Raw genomic sequence first — 19,614 nt, forward strand, 5'->3', positions numbered from 1 at the left:
CTGAGCTGGGTCATTCTGGTCACAGCTTACGGAGCACCCAACTACACATAGCTGATAAAAATAGGAGGATCACACCCTTAGGTAAGAGGGTGCTCCCCCCACCCTGGCTGACTAGTGCCTGCAGCTACCTTGGGCAGGATGCTCCAGCTGTGATACAGTGCTTGCTTCAAAGGGGACCACATCCATCCTGCATTGGCCTTTATAGACATTTTTTACCTTTTTACCAAATGCACTAAGAAAATAAATAGGAAAAGGCTGTTTAGTCAGTCAGATGAAATATTAAAAGCAGCCTCAGCTAAGGAGCTTCTTGTAAAACCTAAGGTAACCATGTACAAGGCTGCATCCCTCTTCTTGTTCAGATCAGCAGTCATTAAAACAGGATAGGACCAAGTTAACATAAATGGGATTTTTATTTTTGGGGTTTTTTTTATTTTTTTGTTTTGTGTTGTTCTCCTCTGCCCTCCATGAAATTTCTATTCTCACCATGCAATTGCACTGGAGTCTACTTTTTTCTGTTGTTCTCTTTAGATGGATGTTCTCTACCTGTAGTGATGCAATTCCAGTTATTCTGGCTTTCATATATGACTCAGTCCTAAAATAAGCCATTAAACAATTTCATTTTATAATTCCAAACAATACTGCTGATTCATAAATTATGTATTGACAGCTACATTTGAAGTCTTAATTGGTTACATGAGATTACTGAAAAAAGAAATTTTGAGATGAAGCATAGTTACTGAGTTTGGCTATCTATGATGAAAATTTTGTGATCAATAGAATCTATGAACAGGTTAGTAGGACACAAGATTGCAAATCTCCTGCTATAGTAAACAACACACCTGTTTGGTACTATACAGACTATATAAACTCTGAACATAAGAAAATACTGATTAGTGCAGACCTAGATGAGTAATTGATTTCAACAGTTGATTTTTTTTATCATTTTGCATTAGCACCTTACTGTCAAAAAGAAAAAAAGTGAAATACACTGACATGCTAGGGGCCATTCACCAGGCTGATAAGCAGCCACAGGGAGATGAAAAACTGTTTTTACCACAACCTTTTTCTTTTCAGCCTTTCTCTAACATGCTTCTTATTCAAAAATCCAGTGGTACACTTCATCTTTTCTCCCAGGATAGAGGTTTGGCCACTATACTAAATCAACAAGAAGCTTTTAATTTTTAATTGGAAATTAAAATAGCAACAGGAGACACAGCCAGGATTGTGACTTAGTGAATATGACTGACTCGGGTGGAAGACACAACTGCAGTGTGCTTTTCACTGGTGCACCAAAGAAGAGACACAGGCCACCCACTCAGGAGGTCCCAGAGGTGCTCTAGCCTTCTTACTTGTATTACTCTGAAACATTTTCTTTACAGACCTAGCAAAAGCTAGCTAGTGATTTATAGCTTAAATTATTAACTGCTTTGGGGACAAGTTAAACTGCATTTGCCTGTGAGTAAGTTCACTATTAAAAAATAACTAGCAGAGCCCTACTTTAAAGCTATTGCTATTTTTATCTGTGAAACCAAGGGAGCTCCCTCCTGTTGAGAGGGCATGTGAGCTCAGCACTGCCATTTGCTGCTCTGGGAGCCTTCTTCACTTTGGAGAATCTGTGGAGGGGGAGATCCTACTGCATATACATCCTGCATTTGAAGCCAGCTCAAATGTGGCTCATGAGATTGTGCCTCTGTGAGGTGACCCAGGATGAACCTGCTGTAGGCCAGTGGAGCTAATGGCAAGATCCTATGCTGGAAATGAAGGAGGGCACTTTCACAGCCCTCCCTGCATAAACACCCTAGTAAATTTGTGGGTAACTGGAATTTCCAGGTGCACAGTTAGGTCCCTTATCAACAGTTTTACAATGCTGCTGCATTTTGTCAACCTGTTTCACCATAGCACTGAATTCAGCATTGTAACTGAAGACATCTCTGCCATTATATCTGTAGGTCTATTAACAGGGCAATTACTCTGCAGAGAGGTGACAATTCCTTTATGGAAGTTATTGAATTTTGGTACTGCAAACAGTGCATCAATAACGAAAGGTCAGTAAGAGAGCACAATGGACCTGTATCATTCAGAATTGTATTTTTATTTTTGTGGACTATTATTGCCTAACAGATAATTTAGGCTTGGAAATTAGACAACCATTTTAAATCATATTTAAATTTACTTTTCAAGGAAAATTAAAAACATGAGCAACTAATTGCTGGCTGGGCTGAACAGGAGGGAGATGGGGAATAAGGGGTGAAAAGGAATGAAAATGAGGGTCACTGATATGTCTTCTTGGAGTTTGCTGACCTTTAGAAGGACTCCCAACTGATTAGTAACCTTAAACATTGATAAATTAGATAATATTCACTGAACCCATTCTCATTTTTTATTTAGTAGAGACTTCAAGCTTTGTTCAGTAGTATGACTTCTGCTCTTTACATGCATAGGACCCTGACTGTCTCTCCAAGGATCAGATTCAAGTCTTAGCTATTACCTTATGTTTAAATTTTTGGCTATTTTAGCTATTAGTGTACTGCAGTGTGCTTCACAAACCCACAATAGTAGAAAGATCCTCCAACACTCAGGTCAACACTCAGACAACAAAAGAAAGTGGATGTTCTTTTTTCACCTATACACCATTTCAGTTTTGATTAAAAGCTGGTATTAAACACCAGTTGAACTCTATTAGAGAAATGATTGAGAAAGCATTTCAGAGATAATTTTCCTCAGAGTTCTCATATTTGTCACAGCTCTGAAACCAAAGTCAGAGGATGCACAAAACCAGATCAAGGACAGACACTTGCCTCACCTGCAACTTTTCTATTCACTGCCAAAATAGGGATGCTTACAGTGTTACTTACAATGTTCTGTAGATTTCTAATCTACCAGCTCCAATGGTTCTCTTCAGAGCTTTGTACAGCCTTTGACAGAGCTTAAGGATTCTGCCCTTGAAAAATGTTCATTCTTTTCAAAAAAAGAACTCTGGTCTTCATGCATTTTCTATGTCTATCTTGTGCGTATTCTTGAATGAAATTGAAATGCAGCTCTCAGAGGGTACACAACTTCTGCTAAACCTTTTTTTCAGAAACAGGCATGCAGCTGCTCATGAAATCCACTGGAGATGTGCCTCAGAGTGAACACACAACCTCCTGACAATTACTAGCAGGCAAGAAAACACTGCAGAGAAAGCACCTTTTTTTGGTGGGGGGAGCTAACGCTCTTTAAAAATTGTGATGGCAGCTTGCCAGGAATAGGACAAAACAGGGAAAAAAACAACCTTGAATACCTGTTATTTATGGACAAGATGAGGAAAACATTTTATTTGGTCTGGAAATCTTCATAATTGTATTGGTTCAATGTAAATATCTGAGTCTCTACATGTGGTTGCATGAGTTTCCTTTGATCTCCTGCAGTACATGAAACTGAAGTAGTATCTGCTTGCAGGAAATAATTCTTCTTAGTAAAACCACATACATGGATTTCCCTTGTAACTTCATATCTCAGAGGAGCAATATTAATGGAAGTTTTGCCTGCTCAGGTTTCATGACAATCTACTGAACACCTAAGAGAGATGCTGAAGTAAGGCACTTTGGAAAGAATATGAGTACTAAAGTAGTATCTAAAGAATGTTGCCATCTTGGGCATCTTCCTCCTCTCCTTTTTAGTCTCCACTGTCCATGATGCATTTTTTACAAATTCAGCCTTTTCAGCCTCCAATTTGTAAGGATTGCTTTATTCTTTATTTCTCTTTGAGAATAACATAGCTTTGGTCACGTAGCCTCCTTTATTTACTGTCCTGACAGAACAGTATTGACAATAGGGTTTGCATTTTGAAGTAATCCCCACACATTAAGATACTTCACACAAACAGCAAAAACAGCTGCAGAGCTTATGGAAGACAAACCAACCCTTGGCAGCTGGAGAGAGGAGGAATTTGGAGAAGATCCCCTGTAAATCTGAGCAGATCCAAGTCACACACAAATGGTCTCTACTGACTCTGGGTGACAACACCCCACTGGTACACAAGATCTGATCTTTAGGCCTGTGAATTTGCTGTTTAATCCACTGAAATGATAAATTACTTATGTTTATCTTTACAAAGACAAGACATAATAGGCATAAGACTGTGCTGGGCATAAGCTCCCACATGTAGAGGAGTCAGATATGCAATACTTCACTTGTATTGCTCACGTTCCCAGGAATACTGGCAAAGAAGTAACAGCAGACATGAAAACTGAGTCCTTGAAAAGGAAAGATGGCACAAACAGAAACTTATGGTAAGAGAAATATTTATTTAAATTTGCACAAGAACGAGCTTATACTGAACAAAGTCAATCAAGAAATAATAGTAAGTGCAGTAAAACAAGGAAATATTGATGACTTTTCCCATCAGAAAACATTAAGAAGCCATGCCTGTGCATCACGGGTTTTCTTTTTTTTTGTTTTTTCTTGTTTTGTTTTTTTTTTGATTTTTACAATAACGTCTATCTCTTTTTTTTTTTCAGCTCACATATTGTACATATCACATCTTAGCTGCTAGGTTCATTATTCCTGAAGGCTTCATCCTTTTACTCAAACATCTGCTAAGTTCTGCAGTAAGCAATCAAACACATTTGTGCAGTTCCAAATACGATTAGATAAATCTGGTCAAGCATTGGACTCTCAAAGCTTCAGAAGACCCCGTAAGAGATCCTAGTTGATTTTGTATCTTGACATCATTATGTACAGCATTACAACGTGTCACTTTGCACTAACCTAAATATTCTGCACAAGGATGCCAGACAGACAAATAGCCAGAAAACGTGGGCCTAACCTCATACAAAGGTTTTCACATCTAAGCTTGTCTCGAGTCCCATAAATTTCACTCTGATTCAGGTAACCGGGTTCATCACATACCTGCACTTCAGATAGACAAAACCAAACTAATTTTGTTTTAATTTTGAACAATTTTTGGTCTAAAGGTCTATTTCTGTGAAGGAAAATTCTATATCCAGAAACTGCTTGTGAGAGATAGTTGTTGGTGTCACAGTTCCTGAAGGCACTGTGGATCCACTGAGCAACAGACATGGCCATTCTAAAGGATAGAAAAACAGAAAGAAGAATTGAAACAATTTGTATTTTGAACAAAACAAGTAAATTTAACAAGCTCAGCTGTTTCCAAATACCCATCAGATTGGAACGTACAGACTTGCAAAATACAATACATGCACAGACTTGGATGAGATTCATGACATTGTCCTCATGTCCTTATGCTGCCCGAGGGAACAGGCTATTATGACTCCTCTAATTGCTTGGCTTGTTGTAGTCTGTGTCCCAGAGCTACAACACTCAAACTGAAAGAAGCTGGGATCAGTGGGAGGAATCCTCCCAACATAAAGGTATCAGGCATCTGCCCAAATACATAAAGCTGTTGAACTACACAAGGCACTTGGGAATTTTATTCAGATCTGGCAGAACGAATTCTGGATTTAACTCTGAATGCTTCAACTGCATGCATCCTGGCCGTATCACCAGCAAACATTAATCCATAAACTTTTTCCAAATAGTCCAGACATTCTTGTGAGAATACTAAGGGCAATTAAGGGAACATATTGTCTATGGACATCATTAAAATACTGGAGAAATCATTTCTGCATGTCTACTACTTCTTAAGTCTGATTCTTACAATGCAAATTAAAATTGAGCATTATTTATAAATTACTCAAAATACATTCAACTGACTAAACCAACAGGACTTATTAAAACCAAGGTCTGAATAATTCAAGCATTTTCTTTCACTCCTTCTGTTATGGGAGGTTATAATCCTACCCTCCCCCTTCTTTTTATGATTAGAATTGTTTTTGTGGCTAAGTCTGCTTTAGCTGATGCCCAGGTTTCTGAATTCTTAAGGGATTTGTGTAAACCTATTTTGCTACAGCTTGTTTAGAAAGTCTTAGACTGGAGCTTTGACCTTCCATAAGATGCTTTACAGGAGAAGAGTGGGGTGACACAGGATGAATGAGAAGGAACACTATATAAACTGGGAACACCACTACCCTGATCTGGAGGGAGTGAGCTGCTTGCATGCAGAACTTCAATATTAAAATGCTGGCGATATGAGCAGAAAGTGTATTTCAAAATGAAATTCTTCTCTGTAAGAATAATTGAATATAATTTGGGCTTGTTTAGGGACAAAGTGGTACCTCTTCTTTGTTAGGTAGTCACACCTGAGTCATTCAAATGATGGAGTTTGGCAGAGTATTTGTTTTAATCCTCACTATGTTCTAGGATTTGGTGATCTGTGTATGTTTACAGTGTATTTACACTGAATAACAATTAGTCAATTCCTACGGTTCAGTCTTTGCTTAACACAAAAGGCCAGATGGGAGCAGCACTTAGGTGGCCATGACCAGAACTGGTACATGGTTTCTGCATTGCCACTGATTTGCAGTACAGCAAGAGCACATTTTCCATCACTGAGTCTCAAAAGTGCTTTAGGGAAGAACCACACACAACAATTTCTTTTACAGACGGGGAACCAGATGCATAAGAACCTTAGCAACTAGCCTGAGCAAAAAGTAACTTCTAGCATTGGAGCTGGTGCATAGCACCAGCAATGGACCCCAGAAGTACAGGTTTCTGCCTGTAAGCCTGTTTTAACATCCTCTGGGCAGAAGCTGGGTTTCTAACCATTAGCCAGTCTGTCAGATCACAGCATTTTCTTCTAACCACTGACCCATTCTGACATGAGGACAAATGCTGACACTTACTGGGTGCATACCACTTTCCTTGAAAAAGGACTATGCCTTGACAGCAGCACCTATTGCACAGTATTGCATCAGGCAGGAGTAGAGGAAGGAAGTGATGCTTGACAGCTTCTGCTGCCTGATCACACTGAATTCTCACAGGAGATGTTGATGACAGATTTATTTTTTTTAATGAGTATCTTCTCAAAAAATTAATTGTACCATGTATCTGAGTTTGGGAAGCATCTTGCTTGGGAAGAATACAGAATAAAGCCCAAAATCAACTGTGTATTTCAGTAATAATTAAAGAACTATGCATGAATCCTGCTCTCTCTCCTTGGCTGCTGTGGAAACACATATTATCACTCTTCAGTACTGGGGAGTAGGAAAAACAATTCACTTTATGATCTTATTTTGAATAGAAACACTTATGTTAAGCCCTTTTTCTTTTTCATCCTCAAAAAGAGATGCCAGAATTCACATATGCACAAAGCCATAACTTTTCTCCTCACACAATCAATTTCTTTGAGTACAAAACCAGTAAATTTTCTAAACACATTGATTATTTTTTAACTACACAAGCTATACAACCATATAATTAGTCTTTTTATTCTGAAAACAATTACTATTCTCAAAAAGCAGCTCGGTCAGTTCCAGTAACACTATAGTATCACACTGAACATATTCCTTGTGCAAAGTCTAGGCTTACATAGCCACACTTGCATGTTTCCAAGATAGCATGGAGCTTGGAGCTCCATGTTTAAACTTGAATTGAGCTATCCTGGTGGAAAAGCAAAGCCCAGTACAGTGTCCACAGCACTCTGCAGCATGGATTGCTGTCCTGCTTCTGATCTGCTAGCACATCAAACAATACTTCTACCACTTGCAAAAGTACAGTTAACTAAGCCGAACACTTTTACTGTCACCTCTGCTGCTTTAAAACAAGTGAAGACACCAACTGTTCACTGACCGGACTCAGTGCATTAATATGTATGTGCCACACAACAAGCTGGGAAGAAGCTTCATCTTTACAACCTTTATTACCTTGCACTGGCAGAGGGTGCACTCTGTGCCATGCTTAATCCAAGAAGATCCAGTGAAGCGAATGACATTGGTTTCATCCAGACATGTTTTAGTGATGTCGTTGCGAATGGTGTCAGCTTGGCAGGGGTCAGTGACACAGCGTGGGCAGCACTCGCTCTCAGGGAGGACACTGAATTCACAGTCCACCTCTGGGCATGGCAAGGGCCAGCAGTCAACTTCTCCTTGCTGTTTTCAGAAAGAACAAGGTATCATTATTAGCTCTTACTTTGTTCCTCACCCATTCCTCTGAATCAGCATTATGTTTTCTAGCTGGCTATTTTTTTTTCCATCTTGTGCTGTTCAGAACGCAGCACAGAAAACACTGATATTCACTGACTGTGGGACACACAGCAGATCAGGTGCTTTTTTCTGAATGCCATTCAGGAAGTATATTAGATTTAACTTAGTTCAGTACATTCTCCATCCAGCTGCAGCTGAAATTTCTGCATAAAATTACGTAATACAGGATTGTGGCCTGTCCTTGTGAGGCCCTACTTCAAGAGAGAGAAGTTGTAACATGACTGCACTGCAAAAAGTGTGCCAAAAATTTCAGTTTAGCCTAGTTCTTACTCACAATCTGGACTGGTGGCTTGCCACAGGAAGCCCTCATATTTATCTCTGCCATGGTTACAAATGCTTTGGCTGGATTAAGGGCGCCAAGCCACCAGCAGCCCAATGTAACGGGGAACACCACCACATTTTCAATGAGAGGACCTCCACCCACTTACCATCCACTTAGGATATTATGAGCAGAATACCAGACGTTCCAAACTTTATCACACCTTCTGCACTGTGGGGCTTAGTACACTCAGGGTAAGAAAAGGTCTGAGCAGAGACTTGTATTGGGCCAGCATATCCTTAGGGGAAGTTACTTTATGCCTGAAGTTAAATCTAAAGAGGTTTAATGAATCATAGCAGTTACCAGAAGCTGGAATCAGCTTCCCTTCACTCTGGACAAAGGGCAAAGTTAGCAGATCTATTGGTCAAAAAAAAAGACTTCACAGAAGTCAATAATGCTTTTTGGGTTGTTTTTTTTTGGTTTGTTTTTGTTTGTTTGTTTTTTAGCAGGTCCATCTCTGACTTCCAATTTATTCAGCTCACTTGAGCACAGACTTAATAGTCTGGACTTATGGGGGGCAAAAAGAGCAGCATTTAGCCCTACGAATTCAGTTTATTCACAAAAAAATGTACTTAAGACTTTGAGAATGAGGAGCTTGGTATCTCCAAAGCAGAAGCTGAAAAAAAAATCACAGACACTCGTAATTGCTCCAAACTTCTTCCACTTGTTGCAGAAAGTATTATGAAGTTAGTCTTTTAAAAAATTCTCATCTGCATCAATTTTCTTCTTTTTGAATTTCATGACGGCAAGAATGAAAGTGATCTTTTAATCCAATCACTGATCTTGATACTTCAATCTATTTTTTGCAGTAATGGACAGTATAAGGAGTAGACAATACTTTGTCACCCCAAAAAATCCATGATCACTGAAAGAAAGCAGACTTTTGCTACAGAAGTAGCATCTTAAAAATAAGAGAAACATCTATTGAGCTCCTAAACTGAAGGTTGATTTTTTTTTTTTTTTATTTAAAGACATTTAATGAAGCACATGGTAATCTATTTCATTGGATTTTGGCAGTGGTAACATTGAAAGCACCGTCTACAGAAGCGGGCTTCTGGCTGTTATTCATGATACCCTGACAAGCTGAAGCTGCTACATGGACCAGCCTTTATATTCAGACTTAACTTGTGATAAAAGCTAGTTGCTTTTATCTTGGGATTTTCTCTGTCACAGAAACTTCCTGAGCAGCATTATGCAGAATATTTTTTGCTTCGACTCTGAAATACATACCTAGGAAAAGGATGACAAGCTTTAACAGATGTGAGTTTTTTTAAAACTTCATTTCACTGTTTTAAAAAATGAAAAGAATCTTATTATTTTTCTGTACTCACAATGTCTGAATGAATAAATAAGTTTTAGTTTACCAGATTCCTTGTGGTATCAGTTGTGATAATAAATACATACTTAGAATTTCCTTACAGAGCTTCATCTGTCTCTGAACAAGTGAACACGAGTGATGTGGAGTAGGTGATTATCCAAATGACCTCCACTCTGCTGAAACCACTATCATGATTAAGTAATTTATATTATGTCTATTGTGTCAACATGCATTTGTGACAGAAACTGGACAATACTGACAAAAATCCAGGAAAACCAGATTTTAATTATACATGTACTTCAGGGAAGATTAAGTGGATGCTAATGCATGAAAATGAAACTATTCACAGATCAGAATATCTCATATTGTTTCTCCCTCCTGTCTCTGCTGCTGTAATCAGGAACCTTACCAGACAGCGGCACTGCTGACAGTTCTGTATCCAGGAGTCACCACTGTTATAGGAAAGCTCCCCATTCTGGTGTAAACATTGACTGCTGAGCCTTGGGTCACACTCAGGACAGCAGAAGAGGTCAACGGTGGGATTTTGGCAGTCACAGACCATTCGCCGGCACATCACATATCCGTTCTGTTTTCAGAAGAGAGACATACAACGATGGCACAAATTTGCACAAGTCTAGTCATATTCCAGCCAAAATTTTACTTTTTACCATGATTCTAAGCCATTAACAGTTCACAAGCTTTCTACTACACAGTATTTTTGCCAAAATACAATTCAAACCAAGCCAGAAACCCCAATACACACTCAGTAACAACCATAAAGTTCCCCTGTTGTCTTATACACATCCTTCATTCAACCAATCTCCAGGCAGCTCTCCCCTGAGGTGGAGAAACACAAGGGCATCTTTCCCAAGGGTCAGGTTTTAATGCATTGCGCTGAGTTTGTAATTCTCATATAGATGCTTGATGAATCTTGCTTTAAACTTCATACAATACCAGTGTTCCATAGAATACCAGATTGGAGGGTGTCAAGGAAGATCAGGTCCTCCATTCTGTAATTATTCACATAGGAAGACAATAGGCGATCAGAAACTAAACCACGTACACAAAAGTCAAGCTGCTGAAATGCTCAGGATACTGTCAGCAGTGTTTTGGCCCTTCATTCTCCATCAGCATTTAGCTTGGGACCAAACTTCACACAGCAAACATTTGAGAAAGTTAAGCTGAATTATTCTGCAGACACAAAACCTACTTCTATTTATAGCCATCTGCTAGAGATGCTGGCGTCAGTCTCCAACCCCAATAGGTGTCTAGACAGTTTATATGCATGAAAATGCTGTTACTCCCACCCAGAGAACATAGGTGGCATCTCTGCCAATGAAAAAGTATTATCATCCTTCTCCCAGAATCACATAAAAAAATTCCAATGAATGTTTCGCTCATGAAGGTTGGAGAGAGAAGCTATCTCCAAAACCCTATGCAATTTTATTTCTGAGCTCTACACATGCACCCAAGAAGGCAGCTAAAACAGGAATTTCTCCTGAATCCTGATGCTCCGCTCTCATCCCTGCCACCACCTTGCAGAACCAGCTACTTCCATTTGTACTGACCTGGCACGAGCAGACAGAACATCTGTCATTCTCCAGCACCCAAATCTGACCATTGTGCTTGATTTTGCCTTCATGGATACAGTCTCCTGTGCAGTTCTTGCCATGAGGACATCGACAGTCATACCCGCCATCCAAGTTAAAGCAAACAGTGTCATTGGCACAGCTGTGCCTTCCAGTTCCACATTCATCAATGTCTGCAAAAACATGCCATGGAATGCTCTTAGACCACATGCAATTAACAAAAATGATCTTGTGGCAGTCAATATAAATGATTCTTAGCCATTAAGGCCTTCAGCTGAAAATTAATTTGTACTTCAGCAGAATGGGGTGAACTTAAAAATTCAGAAATATTTTACAAGTCACATCAGCTTTGTTTGATCATGTTTTGACCTGGTATTTTGAGTTTTGCTATACATTTCTAAGCGAATGCTATTGAGTATAGTAGATGGAATGACGAAACCACAAGAAACATGAGAGAAAGAATAATTCTTAGCTCCCTAAGGAACCTTATTTTGTGACAACCATACATTAGATGTTACATGAAGCAAGAACAGCTTCAGATCTTGTTCTTAAAACCTTCTGCTGGCTCTGTCTAGCACATTTGAGTTCACTGGATGAGAATTTAATGTGAAAGATGATGTCTGACCTGTAAGCTCATTCAAACAAGCACACTGTGCTTTAAATATCATCATTTATTGGAATGTGAAAACCAGAATATTTTAAATATTCAAGTTTCAGTGACAGCTATAGCCCTTGTGTCTAGAATAGAAAATAAAGAAAAAAAAATTGTATCTCCAGTGAATAAAAATAAATTACTTCCAAACAAATATATCTCAAAGAATTAAAAAGTACTTTAAAGGCCTACCTCATCAAGGTACACACAACTGTTTTGCAAAGGTAAGCTAGCAGCACTCACTACTTCTACTTGAATAGTTTTTATTTAGCTTTTTCAGCTGTTCAAATGGAGAAAAATTACCATGAAAAGAAGCTTCAAAGGGATATGAAGTAAATGGATATATGCAATAAAAAGAGGGAAAACAAAGTAAAGACTAGAAGTATGATGACTGCAAATATTGATATATTGAGTTCAACTCTAAATACAAATTCTCAACAGTATGGTCCATGTTCTTGATTAAAGTTCATTAAAAAGCAGTGTTGTAATAATCAAATGTCCACCAGAGGAGTGAGATAAAATAAACAATATGGTCATGTATGTATCTTTAACCACCAGCATAAAAACCTAATAAACAAAATACTCAGCTTTGGGTTCAGCAATGGAAACAAAACCTCCAGTCCACCTCAAGCACATTCAGTTTAAGGTAAAATAATTAATTTACTATTGAATGGAACAGAAAGACAACAAATTTATGCCTGATAAAAGAAATAACTTCTCATACAATGCAAAACATTGTATGAAAACAAATAAACAAATAAAAAACAATAAACAAACTATGACACTCACTGCTACAGAATCCTAAGAGGCAAAAACCAATTGCATAGCCAAAAGTGTATAAAGCTAGCAAGAATATTCAACTTTCAATACTAACAGATTTTAGGAGACAGATTATATTTCAGGCATTAGGGCCCGTGGTAGACTTATTTATGTATCAGATAATCCAGAACTGGCAAATCATCTCAGATCTCTACATCTTCTACTTCATTGCCTTCTGAGGCATCTGGAGGCAGTCACCGTTGTAACAGGGCAGAAGATAACTTGGACCATGAACCTAATTCAGTGTGGCTGAACAGCTGAACCAGCACCAGCACGTCAGACAGGGAAACCCACCCCAGCAGTCAGGATACATAACCACTGAAACTGCAGGCCTGCAGAGGCTGTCCACTATCTAAACTTGAAGGTTTTAAAAAAGTAGCTAACAGGAATTCAACAAGTTTGAGTGATGCCAGTTTGGGCAGAGCAGGGGGATGGAAGAGCTGCTCTCTCCTTACTGTATTTTCTCTTAATTCCACCTGGAAAGTAATATAATCTGGCAATTTTAAATTAAGGTATAGCTGTTCTTAAATTATGCAATAACAAGAACAGACACCAGTTCAGTTTAAATATAATGATTCAGATTCACAGCAAGATTATCTTTATTATCAAAGTAATTTTTAATAAATTATTTTCCAAAACTTGCATTCATTTGTTTAGAACACTCTTTTGTACATAACTTTCACACAGCTGTCATAAATTTATAATGTAATTTCTCAGCAACCTAGACACTTAACAGAAGGCAGACATACTTAATGAGATAACTGGACAAAGTTCAGCTGTCATGTAAATAAAAAAAAGTTTCTTTTATACAACAAACGGTGATCCTGTAAACACTGACTCTGCTTTTGGCACTTACATACAAATCTACTTTGCAATTTTCCCATGAGAAAAAGGCTTCTGAGATTTATTTTTCAACACAGTCAGAGTAACTGAAAATAATAGAGGTTTCATCATTGACTTTGGTATTGAGCTGAGCTTATATGGAATTGAGAACTTCTGAAAATTCCCAACCTTGTTTTTTATAGTTGTTTGATTCATGAAAATAAATGTTCTGTATAGGCCAATTTAAATATCCCTAGTCACAGCAGGAGCTATTTACATTTTGATTCTAACCTAATCAGAAACAGCAGCGTATTTATGATGCAGGAAGAGAAACACCAACTTTTCATGCATGAAACTCTCATCTGCATTATTCATCCACATCAAAACTTCAGGCCATATCAGCAAAGAACTTGCACACAAATCATCCATACCAAACAAAACTTTGTTCAGGTTGTTTTTTTATTTTAGACTTTTAATAGATGGTGAATCATGTTACTGAAACTGTGTTTACAGCCATAACCAGCTATGGACAAGGGACACTGGGTGTTGTATCTTTTGTGTTTGAAAAGGGAAGATGGTAAGATTAGAGATTGTATATTCCACTATATCCAGCCATAGTGCCATTTTATTACTGCTCTCATGCCATTTTAACAAAGAATACCCAAAAACAACCCTCAGCCCACTCTCAAAAGAAACCAAAATAAAAAAATTTAAAAAACAAAAACAGAGTCCCCCATAAACCACTCAAAACCAAGAAGTTCACTTCAGGCTATTTACAACACACTGCTTAAGAACCAAGCAGCTTGAATGTTAGGACATTAGAACGTTAATGTCTCAAAAGACTTGGAGGTTTGCCTCAACTGAAAAAAAAAAACCAAACCAGAAATGAAATGTAACTAGTTATCTAGTGCTAAACTGAGAATAATTTCTTATTTAGCTAACTTACATGAAAAAAGTGCTCAGCTTTGATCTGTCTCATTTTTAAGGATTTTCCTTTTCCTACCATCATCTCTAGGTACAACTTAATGTTGCAATAACAAAGGAATATCATGGGTGAAGAAATAGTGATACATGTTACAGAAAAGTAGGAGTTAATTCTATTATAAATAATTCACTCCCTACACAGAAAAAATACTGGACTAAATCTATCCAATATGGTGACAGTACTTAGAACGACTAAACTCCATTTGCAGTATTTGTGAGACTGCAGAGACAGAAAACTACATAAAAATGTGAACTTCAATTGCTCCAGGCTGTGACCCAAGGTTGCATTTAAGAGATTTACTGACTGTTTCTTGGAAGAGGTAGTCAAAGAAACCCAGAGGGACAAAGCACCATTCTACTTGGCCCTGAGCAGCAAGCAGCCTCTGATTCAGAATGTCTCTACCAAGTAACTACCCTACATTGGTGACCAACAGTGACCACAAGTTCAGTATCATTCAAGGAATGTAAAAGGCTGCAAAAAAAAAAAAATCCTCTGTGGTAGTGCTTATATTCAGAGGCTATTACATTAAAATGATGAAATTTTAAATATGAATTAAAACTAGCAACCAAAATGACAACATTTTCAGATAGAAAGATGTTTGTTTAAAGACACCACGACACAGATTCAAAGTACACTACACTAATTAAAAATATTTTAAAGAGAGATAATTTCATATACTGTAATACTTTTATTCATGACGTTCTTTGCACAATGCATGGTCTTAAAGGAACTATGTGCCATGGAAGAAAAGTGGTCATTGACTCAAAGATTATTAATAATAATATTCATTAGTAATAGTATTAGTATAGTATACAAAATTAATATTATTAATAAATAATTATTTATAACAAAAGGGATAAAAAGGTAAAATTATTGTGTAATAAAAGGCAGCAAAAAATGGTCAGTTTGTCACAATGGAGAGCTGTCCCAAGGAGGTTCCCCAGGAATTTGTGCCAGAATGTGTGCTGCCCAATACACTTAGTCACCTGGATAAATGGATGAACAGTGCAATGAGTAACACTGCTGATAATAAAGTATTAAAGCTAAATATTAAATGTGAAATACAGAAGTATTTTGATATTGACTGAGCAAACAATAATACGTCAGATGAGATTCGATTGAAAAGTACACAGGGAAATAGATGTTCAAAAACCATATCAGTCCTTTGGATGTATTGTGGGCAAAGATCTTGGAACTACTGTAGATAGATCTTAAAAAATAGCTGAATTATATTGACAAAAAGCTCGTAAGTGGCTGATGCAAAAATTCACCATAAACTCACAAGGAACACAAACAAGGCACAATTAGAAATCAAAAAGAAACCAAAGGCACACATCTTGCTAGGAAGTGACAAAAGGCTCGGGGACCCACTGTGATACAGGTGACAGAAAGTTGCAGCTATCTGTCCTCTGATGAACTATCCACACCTACATGGAGAAGACTCTTACAGAGCCCTAAAGGGTCTGACTGAGACCAAAATTATTCTGATATTGGTTGGACTCCCATTTTTGTAAAGAAAAGGTGTACATTTGTATCACTGAGAAATATTGGAAGAGATGGCTTGGGAGGGTGAACAGTTCCTTTGCTCTGAAGCAACCGAAGTTTCTCAGTTACTTTTGCTCTGAGGAACAGCATTAGCTCAGCAAGATGCAAGCACCAGGATACCTGAGTACTTTTTGCTTAAGGCAAAAAAGGAAGGAGTGCATTTGCTTGGGAACCCAAGCTCATCAGAGCAAAAAGTTCTGTTTCTGTTGTCTTCTGCCCTGAGTAGATCTATTGACTGGTGTAATCATTCTTCAAAGAGCAAGTGAATTGTGAATAATTTATATGTGAGTTCATGTAAGCCACCTGTGAAAGTGCTCACCAGATGTGAAAGATGAAGAGCTGAGACTTCAGATGTTGGTAACATCAGCTTGACAGAAATGTTTTTTTTCCCTATACAGTAAATGTGTTCAAATTACTGTCTTATAAAATATAGTGGTCAAGTTTCTGTTTTATTAGTCCTTTTATAAAAGACCAGAAACTCTGACAATTTTTTATTCTTCCCACATTCCAGAATACTAAAATCCTAATGTGTCTCTATATCTACCTTCCGTTTAGTGATGCTTATGTTGGGTTCTCAAATTCAATACTGAAGCCTTAATGCCTAAACCTCTATTTGGGATAAATGGAAAAAAGAAAGAAGTCACTTTATTTGCTGACCTTTAATGATCATGAATAAAAGCAAAAGGATTTTGATGGAGCTCTGTGAGTGCTAGTAAGGTTTCCTGCTGAAGATTTTTTATTTCCTGTTTCCCTTAAGTGCTATCAAAAACATAATTTCTCATAAACCTAAGTGTAGGACTCCAAACTGACAGTGTTTTTTCAACTTCAAGAAACCTCATGTACTCATTAAAATACTGGATGCAGTGTGAGATAAACTGAAACATCCTGACAGCCAGTAATTCCTCTGCCTTCCAGATCCTGAGATATAGATGCTGGAGTGACCATTTTGGACTCTGCTCAGTCAGTAAGGCTGGGGAGCATACTGAGGCTTGTAATATGCCTCCATCCCTCATTATCCCGGATTGTTGAAAACAGACTTCAAGTAGAGACTCAGCCTCTGTGCTGTCAGGCAGACTGTTCTGTCACACAGAGAATTAAGTGATACTAATTCTGGAATCAGGATGGCAGAAAAAAGTATAAGATACTTCAGAAAAGAAAACCTAAATGGGAGTTCACATATGGATACAATGTGAACTTACAACCAAAAAAGATTCTTTTATGAATTGGGCACTTTGGATTGATCTATCCAAATCTTTCATTTGCATCTGTCTCATTTAAAGAATGTAGTACCTGCTGAGAATGAAGGTACATTGATCTCATATTCTGTGCTAACAACAGCTGGTACCTGACAGATACTCTTGGTAAATCCTAAGGGGCTGCCTTAATTAGGTGAGCTTTCTTTGGATTTGGGTACGTGCCAAATGTCCAACAACTGATGAGGCATAACCTGCACTATTCTGGTGTGAACCAATATAGCCTCCCTCTTCAACTGATTATGGGAGCTTTTAGACATTGCAAAGGACAAATTCAAAGGAATCAGGGTGTTACACAGAACTGCAGGGAAAACATTAATGGGGCCTGACCTTTCTTATTTTAGGATTTTGCCCTCAGTTGTTCTAGTTTTCATACTGCAGTGAAGCCTGAGGATGCAATATCTACTCCCTTAGCCCAGCTCTCTCTATGAAATGGTACATAAGAGACAACCTTCAGTACCAATAACACTGTTTAAAGAAACTATAAAGAAAAGCTGTCAGGGGCAAAGAGGAAGATACCAGTTAATATACCATACTGAATGCTATATTTACATATATAAAATTTAAGACTTCCCAAAGCAATACAGTCTCAAGGACTACATGGCTGATATTTCACCTTTTGGAAATACAATGAGACATAACATAATTCTATTTCCAAGGGAAAAAGAGTAAGTGCTGCTAAGAGCTTGAAGCCCTACAGCTGCGTTTCCCATAATTTCTCTTCGCAAATTTTATAGACACCATAGGTCTACCTAGGGGTACAATGTGAATCAAAACTATTAGCAAAGGGATCTCTAGGTCTTCCATTGCCTGTAGGTACAATAAAATGGGATTATGAATTTTTGCATTCAAGTACATTAGTCAAAACACTCAATATTCTTAATTGTGCCAAAGAAGCAGCAGTAGCCAAGGTCAATAGATGTGTAAAATAGGCAATTCAGTAGCTATTATTCCATTATCAAGCGCTGATAAAGTCTAGTGCTACCAAGCAGCCCAGGTCAAGCTAGGAATATTTAGTATGATGTCCAAAAAGGGGTACATGCAGCTTTGGAATTCTGTTAAAATAAGGCTTTTAAGGAAATTATCCTGTGTGTCTGTGATTTTAGCACAGGTGTTCACACACGGATTTTTAAAATCAGAGGCATTGATGAAGGAAACAAAGAACTGATTACACTAATCACTGAAACAGTTCGTGCAGTATTATCAGCACATATTCAGGGGACACAAACAGACCCAGATTTAAGGAAGACAATGTAGAACAATCACGAAGGAAAATCTAAATCCATACTTTCTTGGCTTTAACAGACTTCTTCCTCTACAACAAGAAACTTACTTCAAAGCAACTAAAGCTTACAAAAGATGAGCCAAGTCAAGCCTATTATGCACTCTATATAGAACACTACTTTGAAGTAGTTTCCACTGTTTCTTCTATAGCTCTGCAAGATGAAGCACCTGCACAAGACAGAAAGTTTCAGAGGATGCTGGTTCTGGATAGAGTTGAAAGTGAGAACTGGAGAACTGCGATTTGAAATTTGAGATTAGTATAGCCTGGAAGCTGCTGCCCCATTAAAGTGAGTGTCTAAAAGACCATCCGCCAACAGCTCAATCTAATCACATCTTACCAGGGGTTACTGAAGTATTATCAAAAGCAATCCATTTTCTTTTGTCTTTAAACCCAGTAGGGAAATATCTTACAGTGGAAAGATCTGACAGCAGAGAAGACGATTGTTTCTGCACAACTGTGTTGTGTTACTGCAAGTTCAACTTTCCACATTGCAATGGATTTTAGGTTGTCTCTTCACACCCCTTCTGGCTTGATTTTTATCTGAGACAACATGTCACAAGCTCCAAGCCAATAAGAAGTGATGAGGTAAAACTAATAAAATATCTAACCTTCCTCCCCATCAAGGCCAGGCTGGATGGGGTCCTGAGTAACCTGGTCTAGGGGCATGTGTCGCTGCCCAGGGGGGTTGGAACTACATGATCTTTAAAGGTACCTTCCAATCCAAGCCATTCTATGATTCTGTGATTCTCAAGTTGCTAAGGATCGCAACGTTTGGAGCAGCAATCAATCAAACTGAATCAGCAATGAGGATAGTTTCCTGGAATCTGTGATTTAACTCTAATTACTTGTTATTCTCTGTGTACGTTTAATAAAGAGCTGCTGGCTCTTTGTAGAAAAGGTCAAATCAGTCTAATAATTGCCGCTT

At 38.0% G+C, this 19,614-nt stretch overlaps 1 protein-coding gene across 1 annotated transcript in view; it reads right to left on the reverse strand.

The window, feature by feature from the left end:
• Positions 1 to 5,017: 5,017 nt before the first annotated feature.
• Positions 5,018 to 19,614, reverse strand: part of NELL2 (neural EGFL like 2) — a 135,247-nt gene continuing 120,650 nt past the window's right edge. The window contains exons 17-20 of the mRNA XM_062491153.1: positions 11,308 to 11,501; positions 10,149 to 10,325; positions 7,764 to 7,988; positions 5,018 to 5,068 (exon numbers count right to left, since the gene is read on the reverse strand). Coding sequence (XP_062347137.1) covers positions 5,018 to 5,068; positions 7,764 to 7,988; positions 10,149 to 10,325; positions 11,308 to 11,501 — 647 coding nt within the window. The remainder of the gene's footprint in view (positions 5,069 to 7,763; positions 7,989 to 10,148; positions 10,326 to 11,307; positions 11,502 to 19,614) is intronic.

Source organism: Cinclus cinclus, chromosome 4, assembly GCF_963662255.1.
Source record: "Cinclus cinclus chromosome 4, bCinCin1.1, whole genome shotgun sequence".
Taxonomy (NCBI): domain Eukaryota; kingdom Metazoa; phylum Chordata; class Aves; order Passeriformes; family Cinclidae; genus Cinclus; species Cinclus cinclus.